This window comes from Bombus vancouverensis, chromosome 17 (assembly GCF_051014615.1).
Source record: "Bombus vancouverensis nearcticus chromosome 17, iyBomVanc1_principal, whole genome shotgun sequence".
NCBI classification, from domain to species: domain Eukaryota; kingdom Metazoa; phylum Arthropoda; class Insecta; order Hymenoptera; family Apidae; genus Bombus; species Bombus vancouverensis.
This window is the reverse complement of record NC_134927.1, coordinates 4,282,978-4,301,197: the sequence shown is the minus strand read 5'-3', so window position 1 is coordinate 4,301,197 and position 18,220 is coordinate 4,282,978. Positions and strand designations below refer to the sequence as shown.

The 18,220-nt window shown below is 28.7% G+C and overlaps 2 protein-coding genes across 3 annotated transcripts in view; one reads left to right on the top strand and one right to left on the bottom strand.

Annotated features, from left to right (window-relative positions):
• milt (trafficking kinesin-binding protein milt) overlaps positions 1-6,781 on the bottom strand; it is a 102,233-nt gene extending 95,452 nt beyond the window's left edge. Inside the window, exon 1 of the mRNA XM_033349672.2 lies at positions 6,143-6,781. Coding sequence (XP_033205563.1) covers positions 6,143-6,322 — 180 coding nt within the window. The 5' untranslated portion in view covers positions 6,323-6,781. The remainder of the gene's footprint in view (positions 1-6,142) is intronic.
• Positions 6,782-10,709: 3,928 nt separating this feature from the next.
• Positions 10,710-18,220, top strand: part of LOC117166056 (uncharacterized) — an 83,051-nt gene continuing 75,540 nt past the window's right edge. Inside the window, exons 1-6 of one of the 2 annotated variants that reach the window (XM_033349681.2) lie at positions 10,710-11,123; positions 12,875-13,069; positions 13,736-13,990; positions 14,263-14,398; positions 14,552-14,665; positions 17,050-17,975. In XM_033349681.2, coding sequence (XP_033205572.1) covers positions 10,935-11,123; positions 12,875-13,069; positions 13,736-13,990; positions 14,263-14,398; positions 14,552-14,665; positions 17,050-17,528 — 1,368 coding nt within the window. In that variant the 5' untranslated portion in view covers positions 10,710-10,934 and the 3' untranslated portion in view covers positions 17,529-17,975. Of the gene's footprint in view, positions 11,124-12,874; positions 13,070-13,735; positions 13,991-14,262; positions 14,399-14,551; positions 14,666-17,049; positions 17,976-18,220 lie in introns of those variants that run through there. The other variant, XM_033349679.2, reaches the window with a different exon arrangement.

Here is an 18,220-nt window from a genome sequence, read left to right as displayed (position 1 = left end):
ACAAAATTTGATTCTTTATGCGAAAGTAAATAAACATATTTATCTCGTTACGCAAATTTAATTTTGTCCTGCTAAATAGTAGGAAATAATACAATTATAAATATAACAAGGAATTGTTTAAAATTAAACTTCTTTGATTTATTATCGATTAATGATTTATTTGTATATTTATTTTATACACTTTTTTACGCATACAAATTGGGTTGGGTAAAATTTTTCGGGGCCTGACGAGTGGGAGAAATTTAAACAAAACAATATATATATAAACAAAATATAAGATATAAGATATAAACAAAAATAAGAAATTCTATTTAAAAAGCAGGCGCATAAACCATTTTTACGCTTTTTGCATCTTGCAAGTATTTTCCTTCAAACAATTTGTGTTATCGTTAAATAAAAAATGAAGATCTCTTGCATCAAATGCAGAGTACGAAACACAAGAACACGAAAGATAAACACAGGAGTATCTTGCCCTATCTTTCACACGCCAAGTTGTACAAAATTAAGTATCTTCAGGCAAAAGTAAATACCATCTAAAAAATACCGATGACCATGAAATCTCTTAAAAAAAAAAAAAAAAAAACCTGAGAAAAAGTCCAACTCTTACACGTGACGCCTGAAGTAGCGTAACTTTGTACTGAGAAGTTCTTCCTACAACAATAAATAAAGCAAGCATTTAGGCGATCCCATTCAGCTAAGCCATCCTCTGCGTAAATAAACAAAATAAAAATCTAAAGAACAAAGGTGTAATATTTTTCTTTGTCCAAGAGTCTATAAATTTACGTATAAATTCTTACGATTAAGGTGTCGATTACAAGCTGACAATATATAAATCAATGTTTAAGTAAGATTATTTCTGAAAAGAGATTCCGCTAACAGGGCAACTAGTTTTATTAACAGTCGTACATCAGTTGCAATGTACGTAATCAATTGCAATAATGACCAATCATCGAAATCAGTCTCGGCAAATTATCGCGTTCCCATCCGCTATGAAGCTTTCACGAATGAAAATTTATTTCGTTTAGTACGAACGTTGATAAACAGATTTGATAAAAATTTCTTCTTCTGGTCTCCTTATTTTCTACCATATCGCATTTTTTTTATCTTTGTCAATAGAAATAATTTTTACTGTAACGTGTATTCATGTTACATTTGTATTTACTATTTTAATTTTATAGAGCATTTTTATATATTTCAACAAAAATTGTGCAAGTTCGATTATCGTGGAATTACGTTGGAAATTCTTCTTAGAAATTTCGCGCCAACGAAATAAAAACAGAAGATTAATAATACACGTACAATAAAATACAGTCGAACATCCAGTAGCCGAGGATCTATTATCCGAATATTCTACTGTCGAAACGTTCAATTAGCAGAACAAATCTTTCGCTTGTGCCCATCGCTACGATGTGTCCTTTCTGTAATTTCGTATTATTTTCCTATTACCTTAATACGAAGGTAATATTGCACGCGCTAATATCTCGCGTCTAATGACATCAAAGAGGAAACGTGTCGTAACGAGCGACGAAAGGAAAGAAAAGATGCTTGAACAGTTAGAAAAAGAAATGGAAGTGTTGCAAGAGTTGCAAAATCTACAACGTCCGAAGATCTGTAATTAATAACGCGAAAGACAGAAACGTGTAATTGAAAATTACTCGTGTGTTTCAAGTAGTAAGATAACTCTAATGCGTTTGAAAAATAAATTTGGCAATGACAATAAACCAGCAATAAAGAACTGTCAGTATCTTGATATGTCTTGTGCGATAAAGTTTTGAAATTTGGATGGATATCAATCATCAAGGTTTTAAATCTTCGTACTGAAGAAAGGGAAGGTCACGGTGAAAACAATGATAAAAACCTAAAATGATTCTTGAGACGTTTATGGCATCAGATGGTTTGAAGCACAAAGAGAATAAATATGAGTCAACCTATAGTTCAGTGTATAATTGTAAAATTTGATTTAGCAGTAAAGGAGATGCAGAGTCCATAAATAATTTTGTGTCCTGTTCTCTGTAATTGTTCTTCTATTATTGGTTTCGAAATATAAAGTAATAATTGTAAAAAGAGACGCTTAATTTAATTGAAATTAATTGCACAGCTTCCATTGCACCACGTAAATAATGAAATCTATTTCTTTTTTTTCTTGTTTCCTTTTAAATAGGTGGAAAGATTAAAAAGAAGTTTGAAAGAACTCACGATATCTTCAAGTTAATTACAATGTATAGTTAAACGATAAAAATGGTATCATTTGCAAGTTTCTAAGATATTGGCGCTATTTCTCGTGACACTGATACTCACGAAGTAAACACTAGCAACTGCAAGCTAAAACCAAGCAAGGACGAAACGTTACTGGAATGTACAAAAGAACGAATTCAAGCTATTAATATACATACAGAAAAGTGTATACGCGCTGTATCCAGTGAACTGTATTCAGTCACTAAGTTCACGTGTCTCGTGTTTCCATTAAGGGAAACCTACTACCATTTGTACGAAACATACAAGATATTTTAGTATTCTTAATACGTAGAATTTTACGGAAATTTTATATTATTTATATATATATATATATATATATATATATATTTTGTCCTGGGAGTCGCAATGGATTGAAACACGCCAGACATCCGAAATAACATTTAGATATTTCAAGGATTTTTTTGGAAAAGTCATTGAGTGAGAATTAGATTTTATTTAAATGTAAGCAAGTTATCAGTAAAACTGAAAGAAATTTCTCAAAATATTGAATGACTACAAAATATTAACCTTTAATTGTTTTGTTTACGAATAACCATTATGGATAATTACAAGGTTTCTTGCCTGTCAGTAACTGTTATTGATAAAGGAAATTTAATTTTGGTCATCAGTAACCGATACAAAGGAAGGGAATTTTTTTTTTTTTTGGTTACCAGCAACCATTATTGATAAAAAGAATTTTGTTTTGGTTACAGATAACCATTATCCATGGCAAAAACTTGTTTTGATTACATTCGACTATTGTCAATTGTTATTAATATCACTGATAAAATTAGTATTCATTGACGACATAAAGCAACTTAATTATAAAACTTATTTATTAATTATGTAAAGATTGTAGTACAATATTTTTATTTACACTTGTATTAACGTTGTACTACAATATACCTTTTTTGTTTCATATACTTTCATACCCTTTTTTGCTCAGTAAAATGTATAGCTCTCATAATTAATATTATTAATATTTTTATTTTATTTTTTATGTTGTCAATGAATATGTACTAATTATTATCAGTAATGCTAACAACAATAAACGATAGTAGAATGTAACTGGAAAAAATTGTTGCCGTGGATAATGGTTATCGGTAACAAAAATAAAATTTAGATCATCGAGAATGGTAACTGGTAACCAAAATTAAATTTTGTCGATAATGGTTATTTGTAACCAAAATAAAATTCCCCTCATCGATAATGATTGGCGACAATGAAAAAAACGTCAATTACTTATAATGGTAATTTGTAAAGAAAATAAAATTTGTGTCGTCGATAATTTGTTACTGGTAAGCAAAAAACATTCCGATCATTTATATTGGCATTTGGTAACCAAAATTAAATTTCCGCCATCAATAATGATTACCGGTTATCAAAAAAATTTTAACCATTTATAATGGTTATTCGTGATCAAAATTTTGTTAATTAATTTTAATTAATTCTTATACCACAATTTTTAAAAATTTGTCTCGCAGCAATTATGATTTTTGAAATATCATAACATCTAATTTTTGTGAAATATTGTATTGAATTTGCGCATCTTTTTTCTGGCGATGTTATCGAAGTCATTCTGTAAAATTTACGAAAAATTGAATAGAACTTGTATCACCGGAGACCACCGGCGTGTTAAATACAAAGAATTGGAAAATTTTCTGGAATTATGTTTCATTACATTCATTTCAAGTATCATTTCAAATGATTTTCAGAATTACAACTACTGTATCATCAGTTATATATCCAACAGATGTTCATATATACATACATATTAATATTTCGGTAATCTTATCTATTTTGAGAAGATTCTATTGATTAAATCCAATTACTTTGCAGAAACTAAATTCACATATATTAAATAACCATAATTGAATTTATAAATATACTATAAATCGTCTATCATTTTTATAAATAAGCTTTATTGTTCCTTTCTTATATTAGAATGAGATATTCATCAATCAAGATATTTGAAAGTGTTACTAATTTATCACCATATAAAATATTGAGGAAAATTTTTATTTGATTTTATCGTCGATACGTTATCACGCTGCGATAAGAACGAAATAAGCAAATACGAACTTTCTCCTGGCATCGTGTTAAATAGCACGTAACACAATATGTACATCTAATATACATATATTCTATCCTAATCTTTCAAGTATTTATCAAGAAAAGTAGATTAACATGCAGTTACGACGCCTGGTCAAGAAAAGTATCTTAAAAGCACAACTAAAGTGCAAATGAAATTTGATACGTTGCATTATATCTTATTTATATTGTTATTTCTGCATTTGAATATATACAATTTGAATATAAGCAAATCGTCAGCATTATACAATGTTCGAGACGTTTGAAAAATCGCTACTACATATAATGAATCTATGTATTATTATTGTTATCCATATGATGATTTGACAAAAACGTTTCCACGTCTGTCGATATCAAATTACACATATTTTACCGCGAAATATATTTTACCGACGTTTACAGCATTATAAATTGACAAACTTCAGCCTGTCAATTCGCTTGTGTCATAGAACAAACGAAAGATAGATATGAAAATGCCTATGAAAATTGGAAGGCTGAAGACAGTCACTGAAACAAAGTGTATGAGAAACGAATATAAAAATGAAAGTGACAGGAGAAACGATTCTGCAATTATTTTGAATAGTTTGTACTGCTGCAGGTACCATATGTAGCTGGTTTTTGCAGCTGTTTCTTTTATACAAGTGAGATCACTAAAGAAGACCAGTTTAAAACTTCTATGTAGCCTTTTGCTATTAGACTCATTACGATTATATATTTACAGTTAATCTACATCCATTTAAACAAATCTTAAAATTAGACACCAGCAGTGCTTATGTCATAGAATAAATAAAATGTGATACCTACTCATGCCTATGAAAATTGAAAAAGTATACGAGGAATAAATATAAAAATGAATGTAGCTGATGTTTGCAGCTGTCTGCAGCTGTTTCTCTTATAGAAAAGACACTACCAAACATCTGTTTAATACTTCCTCTATATGAACTTTACAAATTTTATCTCAATTATATTTACAATTGATCCATATCCATTTTAACAAATCATAAAGAAACGACATCAGTGCTTCAACACACTGAATAGAATTAAGAATTTGCTTATGCCATAGAATAATAAATCTCCCATAAAATAATAATACATGAAATATCAATAAAAATTGAAAGATCAAAAAAGAAATTGAAACAAAGCGTATGAGAAATGTCAGGAAAAAACTCCTCTAATTGCTTTGAGCAGCATCTATTACTATAGATACCGGATGTAGCTGGTGTTCGCAGCCGTGTCATTTATACAAATGACATCACTAAAGAGGATCCGTTGCAAACTTTACAAATTTTATTCCGATTATATTTGCAATTGATCTGTATTCGTTTGAACTTCGTTTACATTATTATGAATTATTATATTAAATATTGTTATACTAAATTTAATAACATTAATTTTAAATCGTAAAGAAAAACACCAATGATCGTTCAACCATACAATATAAAAAATTGTGTAAAACTCATTTATTAAAGCGTTATTTTTAACGTACATTGATTTTCTCACAATTTCTTTGAAATTCCGACGATTTCTATATTTATGTATTATTATTCATATATTTATATCTATTATCTATACAACGATTCATTTTTCAGGGAGACCAGTTTTACTTAAAATATTTATCTTCAAAGCTAGTAATAAAATGGCTAGAAGAATTTCTTTTAGAAAGAAACGTGTGTTTTATTTTTAGAGGTTATTGTCACACTACAAATATCTTAATATGTTGAATTTAGCAGGAGTAAGAGGCATTTGTCGTATTTCACGCTGCGTCGTTTCGTGTAAAATTAATTTATATTATTTTCAGGCATGAATAAAAACTTACAAGAGTAGATTCGCCGATTGATCGTGAAAGGTTATTTGCCTTCGATCCCAAACTACGCTGAAAGGCTTCATCGTAAGTCAATTCAGCGTTATCCTTTTCGCAAGCGGAATTTTGAGGTATTAAAATACGTCTGGCGGAACTTCGCCTTGCTTCCGCGAATGCAATCCCTCTAAGCAACATTTGTTTGAAAACAATTGTGAACTATCACCTCCAAGAATACTTTTCTCGGCACGTACGCCTGACTCCCGACATAAAAATCAGTGTTTGCAGTTTCTCCAGATATGCTTATCGTTATACCGAGAGAAAATTCTCTTAATGCCGAATAACGATAACGACGAATTAAAAATATACAAAAAATCCTTCAGACAGGAAGTAAAGCCTTCTTCATTTCAAATTATTCAAAAGTATGAATTAATAAGTACGAATTCCGTATATGTAAATATGGTATTAAAAAGGATTTTATGTTCAACACGTGATTACAGGCTTAAAAATTATTCTTTCGATAATCGTAAATATTTTTGTAAAAACAATTTCGACTTTAACACAAAGTTATAAATCGAAATAAATTTCCAAGGACTCCTAAACTTTCACTCAAATCTCACTTGAAACTGGATATTTATCTTAAAGGAGTGTCACAGAATAAAACGAACACAGATATCGGAAACGTTTTGGACGAATAACTCGTCAACTTCTAAATAACTTCTGAACACCTCAATCCTCACATAAGAGAATGCCTTTTTCCTCCGCTCTCGTTATCACTTGCCCCGAGCCGATAACAACTGTACAATCATATCCAAAAGTCTGTCAATTTTTTAACACCTATCCGTAAAACAATGATTATATTGACTTTCCTTATAATTTACTAAAATTAGGAATTCGCGGATAACATTCAAAGAATAATTAAGGTTAAACCTTCGTAAAAAGGGTGTGGAGTTGAAGTAAGATTCAAACAATGTATTAAACACTTCAGAATAAAAGTTTTAAAAATATATTTAGAGAATATATCAGAAATAAAAAAAGAAATAATACATAAAAAGATTATATAATAATTTTATATAACAGAATCAGAAATAAAGTTATGATATGTTAAGGAGCATATGTATAAGTGATGAACTATAACAAAATAAAAATCAGTGAAATAACATAAGACAATCTTATAACATTAATGTAAATTAGTCTAAAATGAAATTATAAACTCTTCGTAGTGTTATCGACATGAATACAAGATGAAATATATATAAATAATAATTTCAAATCACGAACTAACATAACTCGGTTTATTTTTCTTTCAGAGACTGTACTATCCTAATACTAAGACAATTATCTCTATTCAGATTAAAATAACCGTTGTCTGATATGGCATAACAGTTGAGCTAATTTATTGGTGGCTAATAGTACACTTAACTGTTGAGGAACTGTAATTTGCTACAATATTAATCGGATTAAGATTTCTTAATTTAGCAGAAGGTAAGAAACATTTCTATAATTATAATTGATTTCTTTAATTATTCATGAAATTAATTATATACTAATTAATATATTATAGCAATGCGATAAAGAATTTTAATATATAAATGATTAATATCCAACCAAAACAAATTTTAGTAATGATAATTCAGAAAAATAAGCTGTCTCAGCGTTAAAATTATATGTTAACTAAAACAACATTTAATGAAACCAAATCATTTAAATACTCAATAATTTACCTCATAACTTTACTTAATGGTTTAAGGTTACATAATCAATTTGTAAGTTTAGTTCATTTAGGAACTCACCGTGACGTAGTATAAAATTTTTGGTTTCCAGTAAGGAAACCACGATGATCACCAAAACAACACACTGTATAAATTCTGCAAACATAAAAGAAAACATACAATTATTTTAACAAAGAGTTGTTTTAACTTCTTCTTATTAAAACATAACATAATATGAAAATATAAATTAATTATTCTTAAAATTCACTTATTCTTAGGTTTACATTTCCATATACACATATATAACACGAAAAGAAAAGAGAAAAACATTTTGAATCAATGGAAAAAAAACAACAAAACATGGAAATATATAAACTATTTAAATATAAAATGCATTTATCAATTTAATAACTGAGTAATAGAATTTTTAAATCTATATAATTAGTTTTATCATTATAATTATAATTATATATAATATATCAAAATATTTAAATAATGTCAAATAATATCAACATAATAACTAAAACTATTTTTTAAAAATAAAACCAAAAGCAATACATAGTATTCTTTAACTTAAAAACAAAAATTACAATAAAATTAATAAGAAAATGTCACATATATTTTAATTTCTTAAACTATGCTTTTTTCTCAACTTTTATGTAATTATAATACTAATGTAATAGTATTTAATATAAATTCACTGTTGTACATTAAATAAACTAAATAATAATTTACACACATTGTTATGTTCAGACTTTATAGAGTATTTTATAATATAGTAAGAAAAGAAAGCAGACAATATCTCTGTTTCCACTATTTTCTCAATATTTTGTTTTAACTATATTTAAGAACAATAATACTTTGAAACTGGGCTACTAACAAATTGAGTTTAAATTGTTTTACATTTAAAAACATAAAAGAACATTCTATTTAATGATACTTATTTCATTTCATAAAATTTAAGATTATATAATATAAACAAGAAATATCAATTACATTTCACTGACATTAAATAAAATTTTAAAAAGTGTATTTTGAAGGTTAACTTAATGAAGGTTACGATTAACTTTTGTTCATTAGATATAAATTTTAATAGAAAAATCAGAATATTTCCCCCTTGTAAAAAACTCTCGGTAATTCTAATAAAAATCTCATGTGTTTAACAAGCAATTAGTTATACTGGTTACTCAGGAAAACGAAATTCGAGGACAATGTATCGATTGAGTCGCCCGCAGTAACCTTTCAAAACGAGGTTAAAAACAATAATCATTCATTTTCCATCGAATTTCACTATTGAATGTATTAATTTCTTCTTGTTTAAATGTTGGTGACTGAATTTTTGAGAAATGAAAATGATACACTGAAAATACATGAAAATATAATAAAAAACAGAGAAGATTGACTCACCTGTCTTTTTGACATTTTTCACTTGCATCACATAACTGTCAGTTTTCCGTAATTATCATGTTTTTATACAATCTCTCTCACATATACCGCGATAGTGTGACGAAAAAATTTAAAAAAAGTTATTTTGTGAACAAAATTCGGGCGTCCATGACGGCCCGAAACTGTTCGAAGCTATGAAGACGATCATATAATGGGTGGTAAAATTTGGTTTAATTTAGAATACGACGGGAGTTGGAGAAACTATCTGCAATCACGGAAATATTTTCTATATTCTCTTACAATACAAATTCAAAGTTTTCACTTTTCGGAGATGTGGAATGTAAGTATATAAGATAATAATACATTTTATACCATAATTTTATAGCATTTACATTAGAACATTATTGCGCAATTTAAATTTACAAATTTTATTTGTTTGCTACTTTCTTCACTGTGATCACAATTTAGTTTTAAATACAGTAAGTGTTCAAATTTTAATAATGCAAACATATTTTTTAAAGTATTTAATAATTACATATTCATACAATTTAGGAATGTATTATAAAATTATGTAATGAAATGACTCATTTAAAAGATATGTCAGTATTAACAGATTAACAGTTTTATTTTCGTTAAAAATGTTTTAACCGTATAAGCGCATGCAATTAGAAATATTATGTTTCGTAAATTTGAAATTCTTTGTTAAGTGTATATAATATGATCTATGAACTGATGTAAGATTTATATATATAATCAGAATTACAATAAAAAAAATTAAAAATAGTATTGACGTGAACACATTATTTTTAAAAATAGTACCAGATAGTACCATAAAATATTAAATTTAATATGAAAATTACTAGACGTTAATCTAATATTTTTAATGTAATTGAAAATCGTATAATATATTATGTTTCTTTTTAATTTTTCAGTTTTGTATTCTAATATTAAAGGCATTAGTACTAGTATTAAGTACTATAGATTTTTTGAAAGTTGTGATTTCATTACTTACAAATATACGTTGATATTACTGTATGAAAAGAAAAGAAAGAAATGACAAGATTATGGAAATCTCTAGGTACATTTCTAGTGACTTAATAAGATTAAATGTTTTTTGTAGGAAAAATGAAAATTTTGTTGATTAGTTGAAATATAGTGAGCAGTCACGCTTTTTATACGTTTATCCAATCGAAATAGGTATAATATAAAAATGTAAAGGTATTTGTAAAAAGTACTATACATGAAATATGTATTTCATTTATCTCTTAATGTTGGTAAGCCGTCTATCGATTCTCCCCACGTACACACCTCCTCTTCAGTCATCGATTGCACTTTTTGCACCTGCCATTTTTTTTCCAGAGTAATGAGAGCCTCATCTCAAACCAGTAGCACGAGGGTGCAGTAAAACAGGCCTGACCTGCGAAACCACCCTCACCCTCTTCGTCTCAATGAATCTTTCATATTCAATATCTTTCGAAAATTTTTGAAGTGTCTCCTGCAAGAAAGAAAGACAGAGAAAGATACACTTGAGAAGTCAAAGTGTGGAACGAAGGAAGAATAACGCTGCCATCAGTAAGAAAGAAAAAGAGGAAAAAAGACAGAAGTAGAAGAAGGTGAAAGTAAGAGAGAGACGGACAGAGGGTGGGTGGTGGGGGGCTCTCGGTTTAAGAGAGAGGGAGAGAGAGGAGGTCGAAGGGAGTCGAGCGAGGAGAATGACGGATAGCCAGCAGCAGTTTTGCTTGCGTTGGAACAACTTTCAAGCTAATATCACCAGCCAATTCGAGGCCCTCAGGGATGACGAGGACTTCGTTGATGTCACCTTAGCCTGCGATGGTAGGCGTCTCCAGGCGCACAAGGTTGTCCTCTCCGCGTGCAGCCCTTACTTCAAGGAGTTGTTCAAGGTTAGAAAACCTTCCCCGCCTTGCTTCTCTCAGTGCTAGTTCCTCGATGTTCCCCCCTCCCTTCACCTTAACCCATCATTCTTACCTTCTTTGAGACTCATGCTTTGCTTTAGATATGGTTGAATCGAAATTAAAGTTCTTATTCATAATTCTCCTGTATATGTCGTGATACTATGTCGTAATGTTCCTATATATCTTCATATATAGTTTGCATGGGAATAGTTTTCCCTTGATGTTATTTATTTTTCAATATCTGATGATTAGTTAGATTGACTTCAGCATAGCTAATTTTATACAAATTCTACATAAATTGCTTAAATTCAGTGCATTATTTATATAATTACTAACAACAGTTATGATAAAAAAAGTATAAAATAAAAATCTAGTTAGGAATACAGTTCTTTGGTAGTAAGCAATATATGATTTGAATTTTAGTACTTTTGATGTAAGAGCTAACATATTTATGATATTTATAGAATAAATTTTTTGTTATATTAAGCAAAAGATCATCATCTAAAAAGTTCTTACATTACACAAAGTTTTAACATTATTTTAGCATTATTTACTTACAGTTTGAAGTTTATACTTTGCATTAAAATAAAAATAAAAAACTAAATTTTGTTTCATATCTTATATTTTCCTTTATAGTTTGCCATATGTTGAATTTATTTATGTAACTTTACTATATTAAATAAATTGTATAATACTTTGTTTGGTTTAGTTTGGTTTAGTCATTAATTGGACAATTCTGTTGCTTTTAGACATTCAAGTATAAAGTACTTTTTTATTTCTAAAACTTGGATCTATTAAAGGAAATAAATAATAACATTATCTTGGTATACAAGTGTTGATTCTAATACCTTGCATGAAATAAGGAGAAATTTGTTAATGATAATACAAATAGTAAATAAGTATATGAAAATTGAATGTAGATTATATTATATTAAATGATTATAAAATATTGAAATTTTTGAAAGACATAATATTTAATTACAAAAATTTGTATATCACATAAGATTGAGATATAGAATAGCATTTTGTAATTTTCATATGAAGATATATACTTGTATAAGATCATGTTTTAACATAATGGTCTGGCTAAGCAAAATGTCTGAATTAAACATTAAGGTAGTATAAATACTAACAAAAACCAAGAATTATAGTTCTGATTAATTGTTCATTGTGTCTTATTCTTTGTATCGCTATGTTTTTTATCTCCATATTTTTTAATCAACATTAAATCTGTAAACGTATTAAAAATTGTTATTCATATATATGTCAAAACATTTTAAGTTAAAACTGACTGATGTTTTACTATAATTTGAATGATATAAGTTATGTAAAAGTTATATCTTAAAAGAAATTAATTGAGAAATAATATATGATAACTATAATAATTCTAACAATAAGTAATGATATTTTATACATATTATATAGATAAATTTTTGAAATAAGATCTTCAGTTCCAGAAAATGCTAGTACCAATTCTATTTAAAACTTAATGATCATTTTATTGGAAAAATTAGTACTATTTGCACTTTTAGTTTTTATAAATATTGCTTTCATCGTCAAATACTATAAATTGTTATGTAGTATTTGCTTAATAAATATATTTTCAATTTATATCTATAATTTTTTATTTGTATTGATTTACTTAGTAATAGTTTTGTGATAGAATTAAATATAAAAATAAAAATAAAAAGTTATTTCTACAAATATATATTAAATAAATATATGATGTGTATTTATAGACAAATCCATGCAAGCATCCGATAATATTTATGCGAGATGTGGAGTTTGAACACCTGCAGTCACTTTTGGAGTTCATGTATGCTGGGGAGGTTAACATATCTCAAGCAGAATTACCCACATTTTTAAGAACTGCTGAGTCTCTACAAATCCGTGGCCTCACTGACTCTCAAAATAATCAGCACAACAACGAAAAGGTATGTTCTAAAAATTTTTTGGATGTTATATGTTGTACACATTGTTCTTAATATAAGTAATTTGAGATTCTTAAACTAATATTAGTGGTAATTACTTTTATTAGCTCTTTCTCCAAAGGGTTTGAAAGACTCTGTATCCTTAAACCTTACAGTATCCTTAAACTACCTTATTAAATACTTTACTTTCTACAACCCTATTATCTAATTGCTTTATCGACTATACTACTTTTTACCGTTTAAGATTCTATAGGCTTGGAGTATTTCCAGAACTTCCATTTCCCCTTATCTTCTGTTTCATGCCAACTATGACTTTACTTATTTATTTTGCTTTCATAACTCTTTTTCTAATGTTAATGGTAATTACTTAATACAATATTATATTAAAGAAGGTGATGTACTTTTTCGATACATTAATATTAAGTTTGCTTAAATAGTAAAATTATTTTATTTATTATGTAAAATTATATAAAATATATATAAAGTTCATAGAAATATTACTGTGCCAATAATTCACAAGAATATGTGAACAAAAAATTATTGTGCTACAATTATTATGATATTAAAATAATTACTTATTTCTTTTAAAATATATTGTATTATAATTCTTATATATTATATTATAATTCTTATAAAATATGTTATTTAATTTAAATTTTTTATTTTTAGCATTTGAAGACAAACAACATACACGCATCAAATGGCCGTGGGCTGATCTCACCAAATTTGGAGGAGGACCGTAGTAAAACTCCACCAACTTCAAGTCCTCCACCATTAAAAAGGCTGTGCAAACGAAGTGATTCGCCTCAAATATCTAGTCCAGTACCAGCTCCGGCGGCCTGTGCAACTGGAACGCCACGCACACGGCCATTAATTGAGCCACAGGTTCAACTTGACTGTTATAAAGATCTCGATATTGTTGAGGTTAGTTTATTTTCTATTATAGTTTTATATTCATTATTCAAAGATATATTTTTTAATATACTTGTATAAGCATTCTTGTATAAGCATATAACAAATACAAATTTCAACAAATTTTGGAAATATGTGAAATAAAAATGCTAAATTATCTTTCACAATTTTCTGATAATTTTTTTACTGTAATAAATAAATGTATATCATTAATGAAAGGCAATCAGTATTAGAATAAATCTCTGTTTTTAGGAAAAATAATCATAATAATTTTTGTGTTTTAGCCAAAAATAGAATTACCAGAATATGGAAGCGATGATGATTGTTCTCCAAAGCAGGAGGTCAACACACTGCCAAGTGGTTTTCTTAGCCTCGATGGTGGCATGGAAGTTTTGCCATCTTATCCACCTTCCTATCAAGGTAATTATACAGTGTGTGTATGTTGTGTATGCATTAATATATTAGTATTTAATTTATTTATAATAATTATTTAAAATTTGTATCATTTCTACAATTTCATAAAGATTATAAAATAAATTTTTTACCTTTCTACAATAATTTACATTTTTGTAGGTGGAGGAGCAGGAGGAGGAGGAGGAGGTGGAGGAGGGGGTGGTGGATCACTAGAAGGTGGGATGCCAGGACCATCTCATGCTGGTAATACGGAATTAAATCAAGAACAACAAGGTAAGTGATCGTCCGTCCCAACCCTAATTTTTTGGTAGTTGCGAGCACCATTACAAACAGCAACAACCTAGCCGATCATGTCGGACAGAATTTTTTGGATGCGAATATAAAGATGGAAGGAGAAGGAGAGCCTCGGTTTGAAATGGTAAGCTCGTGTAGCTCGGTAGCTCTTGCTAGGCGGTAGGAGAGAAAGGGAAAGAAAGGAAACAAAAGGAATGTGTGTATGTAAGAACGAAAGTGAGAAACAAACATTAAGAGAGACAGAATGTAAGGAAGATAGAGAGAAGAATGTGTAGATGAGTGTGGGAGAGGGAGAGAGAAAGGTAAAGAAGAGACATTTGACACTCGGAGGCGATTTTCTGATTTTATCCAGGGGAGTGCAGTTTGCGGCTGTTGTGTGAGAAAGTCAGCTGCGTGTACATATATACTCGAGCTCTCTACCTGTCTATATTATTTGCCAGAATTGGAGGTGATACTAAAAGATTATAATAAATTTTATGTATATTAATTATTACAAAAAGAGAACATTATACAGCTTGTGTTACTTTTGATTTTAGTTAAAAATTATAATTTATTTTTTATATTAAGTTTTTTAAATCAAAAGTTGTTTTAGTTTTACTTAAAATTGTAAATATAATTATTATAAGTTTAAACAATGAGAACTGAGAAAATGAGGGAAGAAAAGAAGAATTTTAAATGGTTAAATGTAAAATCCCTCCGTCTGGTAAAATTGCCTGTCCGTTGCTTCTATGTTTTCCGTTATTGTCTTTCAGAAGCTACGCCAATTGGAAATATTGGATAATTTTAATTTATGATTTTTATTTCCTTAAAATCCTTTAAATTATAATACTTTAGAGTATATCAGCCAATAAAATAAAACATTGATAAAATTTGAATTTATTTTAATTTACAGTCAGTGTTTATTATTTTACATTATAAGTTTTTAATATTTTATATTTCATCTAATTGGCGTCGTTTTTCTGTGTACTCATAAATATCCCATGGCAGAACACCCTAACTTGAAATATATAGCAAAACTGTTGCTTGATGCTAAATTTTGTTATAAGCTTTTTGGTTAAGGTCAGTGTTTAAGTACGGTGTTGTAATTAAAAAAAGATTAATATCTCTGGCTTCACTAATCAAATTATGTAGCAATATAATAAGGTTTATAATATAATAAGTGATTAATTCCCAAAAAAATTCGATTGCTATTAATTTTGAAATTTTCATATAAATTCTCAACGTATGATTCTATTTCTGTTACTTTTTATTTTAATTATAATACTTCTCGTTTAGATAAACTATTCAAATTTAAATGGATTTACTTTTATTACTGCAAAGTTAAATTAAAATTATTTACAATGTAGAATGCAGAACAAGTAAAGAAAAAAAATATTATGCATATTATAATTGCAAAAATTATTTGTTTTTATTTATCGTTATTGTTTTAACAGTGATAGTAACAGCAACTATATACGATTATATATCAATAAGATTTATACGTGTCAAGCGAAAATTTGTAAACGTAAAAGGGTGTTATTGTCAAGAAACATTGTATAATAATCTTGGAGGATGCAGCGCGAGCTCTCACGCCTCATGTCCCAATAACACACGCTTACCATTTGTCTCCGATGTGTGCGCGTTAATAAACGCGCGATATCGTTGTACGCACGACAGGTAGTAATAGGATCAACCAATATATTTTTTCTTAATTTTTTATAAAACAAACAAATTATCTTTTATTCACTAATAAATATATAAATGAAATATATGAAATCATACATATACAAATTCAGGAAATATTATTTTGATTTGTTACTTAATTTGTTATGCTTTTGATTATTTTAGGCTAAAGTTGTAAGAACTTTGAATTATTATCAATGAATAGAATATAAAATCAAATTACGAAATTATTTGACTCATTTACTTAAGGTTAGAGGTGGTAGTTTTCAATGTTGCAATTGAACGTTGAAATCTAACCACATTGATATTTTTACACTCAAAATAAAATGTTATATAATTGTAATTGATGGGTTAAGAAAATGGCACTTATTGAAGTGTTTTTATCTTTTTGGAGAGGAGATGTAATAATTTTGGTATAAACATTTATATAATTTGTGTAGAAGGAATTGTACAAAAAATAATATAATTGTAATACATAAAAATTGATATTTAGAACTCTAAGAATGATCCTATTGCTAAATTAGAAAGAGTATATAATAGTCGTGTGGCTAGGGTTTCTTAGCTGGTTGTTGCTGTCCGGTGGTGGCTGGCAAATCGGAGACCCCACCCATAAATCCATTCAATAAAACAAAACAAAAAAAGTTAACTCCCTTCTCCGTGCTGCCTCTACCGGGTTAGAGCAAGTTGTGTGTGTGTTGCAGCTGACCTACGCAAACTGCACTCGCTGGACCCACGCCCCTGTCCTGTCTGCAACCGCATGTACAGTAACTTGTCGAACCTACGTCAGCACATGCGCCTGATCCACAACCCTCAGAGTGTCACATGCCCCCTCTGTAACAAGCCATTCAAGACCAAGCTCTACCTGAAACGCCACCTGGTCAGCTTCCATGAGCTCAGCGTGGCAGACAGGCATCGTCAAGAAGAAATCTACCAACAACAACAGCCTAAAGCGCAACAACAGACTGGAGCGCAAACTCATCTACAAATCCAGGCACAACAAACAGATAATGTTAAATCCTTTTCTACGCCCAGAGTTTCTATGGAAGAGGGCACAGCTACAGTAACTCTGGAAAACAAATCAAGAGTTTTCCAAGATGGTGCTTATGAGGTCAATCAGACCAATGCCGAATCTAAGCACTTTCAGAGCAGCATGATGCAATTTGATGCTGCATACCACTAATGCGCCTTAGTTTCTTCGGCCCATTTGTGATAGCTTTTTGGTTGAGTAGGCTTAATGCCAGTAATTTCTGGCCACCATAAACTCCAGATGGAGATTAATATAGTCTTTTGAAGACAGATTAAGGTGCAGTGAAGAGATTAAGGGTGTGTGCTGTGATGGAGAGCATTAAGAATTTATAGAATTCTTAACATTGAATATTTTTATAAGATTACTTATCAACCACTCTATTCTTCATAGCAAGTGCTTAAATTTAGAATTTCTTATTTCCTATTTTTAATAGGTATAAAGTAACCTTGCTTTAATAGGTATAAAGTAAAGTTGCTTTTATTTTTTTATATAAAAATATAATTCGAATATTTTGTGTTTATTTATAATAAGTGATATAGTAGTAATGATTATTAAAAGTCTTTAGAGTATGATACGAGTATGAACGAATGGAATGAAATTTTAAATATTAATCAGTGAACAATGATATTTTTTAGTTTTAACTTTTTTAGTTCTATTCTTTCTAATTTATTCTATTTTCATTATTTGTTTTATCATAAGCATCAAATTATTTTTTTTATTGTTTTCTTAATTATATTTTTCTAATATATAAAAGTAACAGATTATATGATGCATATGCAACATATTTTTCGAAATATTGATAAATTTATTACATGTAAAAGAATATAAAGTTTTTACGTTTTGAA